General features: G+C 33.3%; 1 protein-coding gene across 1 annotated transcript in view; it reads right to left on the reverse strand.

The window, feature by feature from the left end:
• Positions 1-621: 621 nt before the first annotated feature.
• Positions 622-10898, reverse strand: part of ulk1a (unc-51 like autophagy activating kinase 1a) — a 43884-nt gene continuing 33607 nt past the window's right edge. Inside the window, 8 exon segments of the mRNA XM_056464312.1 lie at positions 622-2105; positions 4999-5037; positions 5040-5094; positions 5097-5135; positions 7562-7736; positions 7831-8006; positions 10476-10621; positions 10726-10836. Coding sequence (XP_056320287.1) covers positions 2050-2105; positions 4999-5037; positions 5040-5094; positions 5097-5135; positions 7562-7736; positions 7831-8006; positions 10476-10621; positions 10726-10836 — 797 coding nt within the window. The 3' untranslated portion in view covers positions 622-2049.

Consider the following 10898-nt stretch of genomic DNA (forward strand, 5'->3'; position numbering starts at 1 on the left):
TTCATTTCTTTTTTTAACAATGTAAAATGTAACATTTCATCTCAATGTCGGCTATGCGGTGGCGCAGTGGGTAGCACAATTGCCTCACAGCAAGAAGGTTGCTGGTTCGAGCCACAACTGGATCAGTTGCCATTTCTGTGTGGAGTTTGCATGTTCTCCCTGTGTTTGCGTTTCCTCCGGGTGCTCCAGTTTCCCCCACAGTCCAAACACATGCACAGGTATAGGTGAATTGTGTAAGCTAAAATTGGCAATAGTGTATTTGTGTGATTGAGTCTGTATGGGTGTTTCCCAGTGATGAGTTGCAGCTGGAAAGGCATCCTATGCGTAAAACATATGCTGGATAAGTTGGCGGTTCATTCTGCTGTGGCGAAAATGTCAGATAGAGCCCTATAATTCTAAGTTGACGAAATGCTATAGGTGAATTAAATATACTAAATTGTCCATAGTGTATGTGTGTGAAAAGGAGTGTATAGGTGTTTCCCAGTACAGGGTTGCAGCTGGAAGGGAATTCGCTGCATAAAACATATGCTGGATAAGTTGGCGGTTCATTCCACTGTGGCGACCCCTGATGAATAAAAGGACTAAGCTAAAGAAAAATGAATGAACGAACACACCACAGGGTAAATATAAAAGTGAAATTTATTTATGTACACACACCCAAACCACATGCATTTTGCACTTATTTTAAATTTTGGCTTCTGCAAACGGGAATAAAAAGACGACAATATCAGAGAGCACATCATAAATACTGTAACCGCATATACAAAACAGTTCCTTTCCTCAATTCAACATCACTATTATTTTAAAAACTCTCACGTGCATCCATCACAATCATTCTACCACACACAATTCTAAGTAAATGTCTTAAAAACACCTTGATGTGAAACCATGTTTTCAACAAAGTTAAAAAAAACACACACAAAAACACCTTACCATCACTGGAAAATGCAAATAGTGCAAGCAATGAACAGCTAAGATACGAAAATGCTGGATGCAAGTCTCAGATTTGTTTCGATTGTCCAGTGATATAAAACGTATTAATTTAAGGCACTACGAAGTCAAACCAAAGTCGTTCCAGCAGAATGTGCATCATTCTAAAGCAAACCGAAACTAAAACGTTCAATCTGACAGCTAAAACAGAAAACGGCTACACACAAGCTACAGACGATTGTCTAATTGCATTTCCTTTCAATTCCAGGTGTTAATAAACTAAAACCAGCCATTGCGTCTTCTGCAGTGTTTTTTTTTTCAGGCATCCAGAAGGCAAATGGGTTCATAAAGTGCTTTGCTGCTTTACATACACACGAATAGCAGTATAACAGTTCACCTGATACGATCTCAAGTATTTCTTCCATCTTCATACGACGACATATGAAACTGACCATCTTTATCAGTAGATCTGCAAAAGGTTTGCCACAGTTTTGGTCAATTGCCACATTAGAGCTGTAGTGTAACACTGAACACAACACATACACACAACCGGCTGCTATTTGAATAACGGCGGTCACTAAGATCTCAAAGTAGAATGATCATATAAGAATTAATGATCATTTCCTCAAAATCATGCAGGAGAAGTCCGTCATACACAGGATCGTTCCATGTAACTTCATCAGACTAAGGCTACACTCATGCTTTAGCTTGTATTGTTTGATTGATTGAAAATCCAGGCTGTTGCTCATTTAGACTTCAACACCGGCTTAACATTATAAAACTAAGATTAAAGTCACGTTTAGAGAAGTGCCATCGCAAACTGGTGTGGGATCAAAGGTTGAAATGTTCACACAGCCATTCAGCCGATGATGAACGATCGCTCGATGTTATATTAAAGCCAACAAATGAGATGTCCGAGTCTCTCTCTAATCTCAATTAGAGATTTTATTTCTGTCCATTGTGAAAAAGTCTGGTTTGTTTTTGGACTTTGGAAGCCAAGTGTAGTTTGAAAGAGTGAGTGAGTGGGTGGGTTTGTCATTTGACAGGATTTCAAAGGCAGCTGGGATGAAATGAGAAGTAGATGTTGTGTGTTTGATGCAGATGAAGAACAAGTGTTCATCACACACATCCTTTGGCTTGGAGGGAACAGAGCCGTCGCTCGATACACTGTTTACCTACAGACATAACAAATACATGCACATCAGAGATGAGATGAATATAGAGCAGTGGTCTCAATTTTTGGAGGGCCACAGCTCTGCAGATTTTAGCTCCAACCACCTCCAACACACACTTGCTTAATAGTCTCTGGTAGTCTTGAACACCTTGATTAGTTGGATCAGCTGTGTTTGATTAGGGTTGGAGCAAAACTGCAGAGCTGCGGCCTTCCAGGAATTGAGTTTGAGACCCATGATATAAAGCTTTTTAACTATGAGGATTAGTTCACCCCTTAAATAAAAACTCATGTTGTTCCAAATCCTTAAGACTTTTGTTTCTTTTTATCATAACACAAATGAAGATATTTTTAATAAAATCTGAGAGATTCCTGTCCCTCCACTTCAAGTTTTTCATTTAAAACTTTTAAAGAGGAAGCCAACATTACATTAATATGATGAAGATGAATGAGTGGTTCAATCTTCAAATCACGACGATTTGGTGCAATTCTTCTAAATAATGTTTACTTTCTTTTTGTAGAAACTGTAATATGAACTTTTCATATTTGAAATAATCCAAATGTATTTAATTTATATTTTAACATTATAATATTTTTATATGTGTTATATACAGTTAAAGTCAGAATTATTAGCCCCCCCCTTTGATTGTTTTTTTTTTTTTTTTCTTTAAATATTCCCAAATGATGTTAAACAGAGCAAGGAAATTTTCACAGTATGTCTGATAATATTTTTTCTTCTGGAGAAAGTCTTATTTGTTTTAATTTCGGCTAGAATAAAAGCAGTTTTTAATTTATTATGAACCATTTTAAAGGTCAAAATTATTAGCCCCTTTAAGCTATATATTTTTTTCGACTGTCTACAGAACAAACCATCATTATACAATAACTTGCCTAATACCCTAACTTGCCTAGTTAACCTAATTAACCTAGTAAGCCTTAAATGTCACTTTAAGCTGTATAGAAGCATCTTAAAAATATCTAGTAAATACCATTTACTGTCATCATGGCAAAGATAAATAAATCAGTTATTAGAAATGAGTTATAAAACTATATGTATAGCAAATGTGTTGAAAAAAATCTTCTTTTTGTTAAACAGAAATTGGGGGGAAAAAATAAAAGAGGGGCTAATAATTCAGCGGGGCTAATAATTCTGACTTCAGCTGTATTTTGCTGATTACATAGACCCTTTTCACATGACCTCCATGCAGGTGTATCGTTAGTTCCCCCTCCACAGAACTCCCATACATAATTGCACATTTTTGTCTGTAAAAGCCTCTGTTTCTTATTTTTGTAAAGATTTGAAATATTACTTGGATACAATCTCGACCTACAGCAATGTAAAAGCTTTAAAATCAATAACACTATGTGAATCTTACAGTATTGTTGCGTTTCTATAATACCCATCTGACTGTATTTCTATATGACCTTTTATATATCACTGTGATCATGTTTTGTGATAGATTTAAAATATTCTAATGTAATTTATAATTTACATTACGCCTGGGATTATTTCATTTCTCTTTTTGTTTTGCTTTGTTCTGTTGTCTCTTTTTATTGTTATAGGATTTTAAACCTTTTTCTGTGTGTATTTGTACTCTTGTTGAACGTTCCGATAAGACACTTCAAAATAAAGGTTAAAAGCTGCTTAAAAGAAACTCCCAGTCAGCTGTATATTTACTACAGATGCGGTTAGATGATTTTCTGTCGTCTGCATTCAAGTTGAGATGTCTGACATTTAAAAAAAAAATTGTACAGATCATTTAGACTTCCACATGAACCAAGAAAATAGGACTTTAAACAGAGTCTAATGCTTTGTATTGCTGTCTTTGCTGCAGATGAAGTTGGTATATACTTGTCAACATTTGTCAAATAAAGATTTCAGATGTTGATACGGGTGCTGAACATTTTTTCTTTTATGTCAAATGTATTTTTTTTGTGTCCTAAAGAACAAGTAATAAATAAAACTTGTGGTGTTTCACTCTGGGTTGTTTACAGCGGACAGCTGATTCGTGAGCACATTATTCTCTACTGCTCACTTCTCTACCATTTTTTTTCCTATACAGGCATTTTATTTATGAACATAAACATTTAAGTCTATTTAATATTCAAATTAAATAAATTAGAATAACAATTTTGTATGTATCTCTTAATAATCAAACAAAATCATTATAAAATTTACAATTGCAAGAAAAAGCAAAATAAAACAAAACCCAGACTACATTTTAATTTCAGTATTATTAGATTATGAATTTATTTGTAACATTGTAATTAAAAGGTAATACTAATATTAAATCCACCCAGTAGGTGGCGGTAGGACCCTGTCTTAATTCATTTAAATGGAGAAACTGAACAAAACAATAAATGAATTATAAGAAATCATTAAATCGTGATGATTGATGATGATGAGCATCAAGTAAAAATCTCCCATTAGTCGAGGGGAAATTAACTTAATTAATAAGTGAAAGGTAGCAAACATATTTTCCATGATAAACAATAAACCTATCCTATTCTTAATAACCTAAAGATAGGATTTTCAAACTCAGGAAAGCGCTCAGTATTGAAAGAGAAACATTTTGGACACATGCCCGATACTGTAATAGTCTTAAATCACACATGCAATGTTATTTTTCAGTTGTCTCCCATTAATTCAAAGGTATGACCGAAACTAAATATTCACTGCTGATACAGGAAGTCAGTGAAGTCATTGTAAAAAAGGGTCTATTATCAACAGTCAGGGTGTCATCAAACCACACATTTGTTTATTGTGAATATGCACCCTCTAGTGGTGAATATTACATCCTGTTTCTTTAATACATTTTAATGTTTAAGTGTTTGCTTTATTTCAAGAAAAAAGACCCCCATCCATTTGAACACTAGTATGTTTGTATCATACTTACATTTGTTGACATTGTTTAGGTCTGCAGGCTCTGTAATATCAAGGACAGGCCCTCCATCAGCAGTAAGGCCTTGTGGTATCTCTCTAAAGAGCTTTCTCTCCATGATGAAACATCTCGTCTAGTGCGGCCGTCTGTACCTGATCACATACAGAGGAGAAACATCAGAATCTGTAAACATGATACACGTTTCTCTTTAAATAAGAAACACACTATAGTGTGTGTTCTTACCATCTGGAATAGTGTATGTGTAGAATGAGCCTCTCAAGCAGTGATTGCTGTTCATTCCGGTCCAATCAGTCTCTGTTTGCTGCTGAAGAAGAGCTGGAGTTTCGCAGTCAGAGAACGGCCAGGAGTTCACACACTCCTTATACATCTCATTTCAGGCTTCACGCCACCCACTGCAAGAGCAACACACACAACATGCTAATCAGAATAACGGTCTCAAATTAAGGTCTCATAAAGACAGTAAAATACATTTATATTGTTATAACATTTTCCCATGAAGATTTCTGAATAAAATGTAGAACAGTTTCTAGAAATAGACATTTGTTTTAAACATCATATAATATAATATAATGTAATATAATAAATATAATAAATATAATATAATATAATAAAATGTAATGTAATGTAATGTAATGTAATGTAATGTAATGTAATATAATGTAATATAATATAAGGTAATGTAATGTAATATAATATAATATAAGATAATATAATATAATAAAATATAATATAATATAATGTAATATAATGTAATATAATATAATATAATATAATATAATATAATATAATAAAATATAATATAATATAATGTAATATATTAATAAAATATATATATAATGTATAATATAAATAATATATATAATATAATGTAATAAAATATAATATAATGTAATGTAATATAATATATATAATTAATAATAAATATATAATATAATATAATATAATATAATATAATATATAATATAATAAATCATTACTGTATACCAAATCTGCATAATAACAATTTCTGAAGTCACATTGTCACATTAAAGATTTAAGTAATGTTAATGAAAACGTAGCTTTGCCATCACAAGATTAAGCAAAAACAGGATTCATTTGAATAATATTTCATAACATTACTATTTTACTGTATGTGTAAACATGTTTACACATTTAAAAGCTAAAAAATTGGCAGAGACGCAGCGGATGTGAAGAGGCAACACAAGCTAGGGTTTAAATGACTGTTTTAATATGTTTTATTACTGTTTTAATGTTGCTTTTAAGGCATAGTTCACTCAAAAGCGACAATTCTACCATAAAAGTTTCCTTTCCATGTTGAATACAAAAGAAGATATTTCGAAGAATGTTGGAAACAGGTAGCTATTGATTTCCCTCGTTTTTTCCTAATTTTCAATAGTCAATGGCTACCAGTTTCCAACATTCTTCAAAATATATTTTTTGTGTTCAACAAAAAGTAAGCCTTAGACCTGAGATGCTCAACGTAGGGCAAAGTTGGCCCATTGTAACCTTTGATTTGGCCACCATTCCATTTGAGAAGAGAGTGTGAAGGATGGAGAGGGTTGGTGTGAATGTCTTCAAAGAGATCATTTGTAATTTGACGAAACCTGTTTGTTTGTTTGTTTTATTGCTGAGCTACAAAAAGGCAAACTGAAATTATTTAAGAGTTGTAAATAAATCACATTTTTCAAAAGTAATAATGTCACTCAACGGATAAAGGACTATGCAGAAGACATCGGTGAGCAAATTAAGGCAAAAACTAGTGTAACTATTCTGTTATATATGTTTTTGTTTTGAACTGTGATTAGTAGTAAGTTCATTATAAAATGTAACATATACTGTATTAGTTAATATAAAGCAATGTGTTCTAGCTATTTTAACATTCTATTAAATAAATTAGGAAACCACTCATGGCATCTATTTACCTTCGGCCTCAATCATGTTTGGTTTTTCACCCTTCATAAGAAAAAATTTGTGCACCCCTGCTTTAGACCCACATGAGTGTGTATATAAGTAATTTTCATTTTTGGGTCAACCATCTCTTTAATTATTGCCTCTGTAAAAAGTTATTCCTATAAAATCTTTATAATTACAAAAAAAAACTTTTTACAGTTGCTTAAATGTTTTTGACTTAGTGGAAATGAATTTTGTGAATAAATTATGATGTCGCTAACATTAACCAATGCTACTAATTGACCATTTCTGGTTCTTCGATTACTACTGTGGGTAACCAACACCTCCTTCAGCCACTAAAAGAACTTAATCTATTATTTCCTTTTTTTTTTCTTTAGTTTTTCCAAACTTTGAATTCAATTCAAACATCTATTTTTCAACAGCATTTTTTACAGTGTAGACTGTGTTAAAGCAGCTTGACAAATAAAGTCTCGTGAATGAAAACTGATTCAGTTCATTTGTCACAGTTGAAGTTCAACTTAGTTCAGTCCAGTGTAATGTAAATGTCACTGTTAAAAGTCAAAACACTAAAGAGGAACTCCATCTATGCGATTGAGGAGATTTTACTTTAGTTAAATAACTTAAGTTAGAATGTAAACCCTGCTACCAGTTCTTTGACATCATCTTTTTGTGTCACAGCTTTCAGCTGAGCGTGTGGTTTACCTTGTTTCACAGATCCTGATGGGTAGAGTTTTCCTTCTTTGATGCCAGCCATCGCTGTATGTAGTGCAGAAGACAGCAGCTCGGCACATTTCATATAGAGAACCAATTGTTCTGCAGAGCTACACACACACACACACACGCAGGTCACCACAGTGTACTTGACATTTATATCAGAGACATGTAATTTGTGTGTACGATTAAGCAGTGTTTCACCTCCACTCTCGGCTCAGCAGACTGATCTGGTCGGCCACTACACTCTGCTCTAAAAGTGAAGCATCAGGTGGCACATTTCTTCCAGTCCCGCTGTCCTTTGTTCCAGCGAGCTCTGTGATGCAATGGGAAAAGGCTAAAACGAAGCGCAGTTGGCTCAGCAAGTCTGTATGTCCCTCCTGTGGTGATGAAAAAAATGACATCAGATCATAAAAATCAATACATTAGTTCTACTAGCAGGCATGACACTTGGTGCTGTTCTCACCAAGAACACCAGCATAATGAAATACATTGCATCCACTTAAGTGGTATGAAAATAAATAAAATAAAAAATAATAAATGGAAAAAAAAACTAATGAAACAAAATAAAACAAAATACTTTAGTTAATTGCCATATCAGACTCCCTAGTTTTTCACGATTTGTTTTGTGATAAAAAAAAGACTGATTTTGTGGTAGTAATTCCCTGAAATTTGCGGACAACAAAGCTTCTTTATTTTGGTCTCTTGTCAAGACAAGATCTAAAACAGTTGGGATTAAGCCAAAGGAGGGTTGTATAACTCTTATTTTTATCCACATTCTTACTTTCCCTCTCTCAGATTTCACTCCCGGATCATCTGACATCATGTACCTCACACAGGACTTGCGTTAGGGCTTTCCCTACCGTAATACACCTAAAACACGGATTACCATAAAACCCGTCAATGGCAGGAAAGCGTTTTCTCTTGTTAACTGCAGTAAAAGAGTTAAACGAAATCATTTATCAATTTAACGTAATACCAGCCATACATGTAAAGCCAAATAATGTCCTTCAATTCAGTCACGTCCAGTAGCTGTCATCCTTGAACCAATCACCATCATTGTAAGCTGCTTGCTTTTCTGTCTGTTCCATTGCTCCATTTGTTAGATTTTTCTCCCACTTTCTTTTGCAGTCTGAAGCACATCAAACAAACAAAACGGCCAATTGCACCACAGGATGTCTAATCCTATCTTTGCATTGACTTCATGTAAATCACTCGCGCTTCATCCGTATCTGCTTTCTGCACAGGCTGCAAAATATTCCCCCCTCCATGTAATGTTTGGATTGAGAGGGCGCAGGTGAGACGTATTTTTCGAGAGACAGTCTAAAACATCACATGCGCTGCGTGTGCAACGCCTATCATGAAAACCAATTTATTGCAAACTGAAATAAATATGATTTGATTATATGGTTTAGAATTTGATGTTTTAAAATTATTTACATTTTTTTGCAATTATTTTGCGTTTAATTTAAGAATTTAGCAGGATAGTAAAAATTTGCGAGTTTTGCTGATTTTGCGTTGGATTCAGCAATTGCGGAATTGTGAAAAACTAGGGGGTTGACTCTGCCATATAAGGTAAAAAATAAAAAAAATAAAACAAAATAAAATACTTTAGTTTATTGCTATATAATAATAATAATAATAATTTAGGTTGTTGCCATAAAAGGTAAAATAAAATAAAATACTTTTTACTGTTTATTGCCATATAGACCATTTCAACGTGGTCATGTCATTGGCCCATAAACATTTCCTGCTTGTTATCAAACTATTACCATAACTGTAACAAGAGGCAATTCAATCATAACTTAATGTTAAAAAAGCTGCTATAATAAACTTTTTTATCAATATATGGCTCTTTTTGGATTCTTAGAAGCTGTAGAAATTAAAAACAGGAAATATTTTGGGACCATTGTTGTTGTTTACATCCCTCAGAACGGTCTATAAGGTAAAATAATAAAATAAAATACTTTAATTTACTGTCATATAAGTCACAATGGTTATTTCATAGGTAATTTCATTTAAGGTTCAATGTTATCAAAACCTGATAACATTTTCTGTTCTAATACATGCACAAGACATAGAAAAAAACCTAAACTAATAATAATAATAAAAAAAAACACTTAGTTTTGATTTACATTTAAGAACAACTCCTTCAAAGTCTCTCCAAATAAAAAACGCCTCATTACATTAAAAATAGACATTGCAAACGTATGTGCTTTTTTATAAAACAAAACAAAATTAAATTACATTAAAATAAATTAAATTAAATTAAATTAAATTAAATTAAATTAAATTAAATTAAATTAAATTAAATTAAATTAAAATTGTATTTCAGATGCTGTAGGTTACTCATGTTTTTTTGTTTTGTTTTAATTTAATGTAATTATCCTAATTTGTGCTAGTTTGTGCCTCATTATTGGGGTTATCATGTAAAAAAATGACTTGGTCTAAAACCAGTATTCCATTTCCATTGATTTAGCAGGTGGTCATGAAATAACTGGGATTTCAGCATTTTCAAAGGTCCTTGCATCGTACAATAGCAAAAAAAAAAAACTAGAAAGATATAATAAACATTAGATTAAATTGCAAACTTTTAGATTAAAGTATTTAGATTAGGTTGCAATTTTTTTTTCCAAACCATCAAACAAATGAGGGATACAACAAGTAATTCATCCCAAAGGTGTAAATAATCATGAGTAGTGCTGGTAATCTGCCATAGTTTAAGCATGTACTCTCCTTTTTATGCTTTTATAATAACATGAGAGGATCTTGAGCACACTGTCGACTTTTATTATGATAATGACCCACTATAGTATTCTCATACATAATGTATAGGCCATTTATTATACCTCCATTAATGTCTCCTCTGGCAGTTCAGGTGGCACAAATGTCACATTCTCTTGCAGGTTTGTTGCCATGGTGTCTGTGTAACCATAGCGCAGGCTTTCAGGAGAGCCGTAGGTCCAGCCAGGACTGGTAGAGCAAGGAGCACCAACTTCAACAGAACAAAAAACAGATTAAAGACAAATCTAACAGAAACAACAACATGCAAATGCAATACTTGTGTTTACATCTTATGTTAAATAATGAAAGTGTCACCTGAGAAGCGTCTGTGTCTAGCATGAGGAGGAGTGTGTCCATATTCAGGAGAGCCCAGCATGAACACGACTCCAGCAGGACTGTCAGAGCCATCACTGCCACAAGGAGGCGCTGGAGAAATCAGGACAAAATTGTATTTATGCAGCAGTTTTAGAAAAGGATTTGACCTATTT

This window comes from Danio aesculapii, chromosome 8 (genome assembly GCF_903798145.1).
Source record: "Danio aesculapii chromosome 8, fDanAes4.1, whole genome shotgun sequence".
Taxonomy (NCBI): Eukaryota; Metazoa; Chordata; class Actinopteri; order Cypriniformes; family Danionidae; genus Danio; species Danio aesculapii.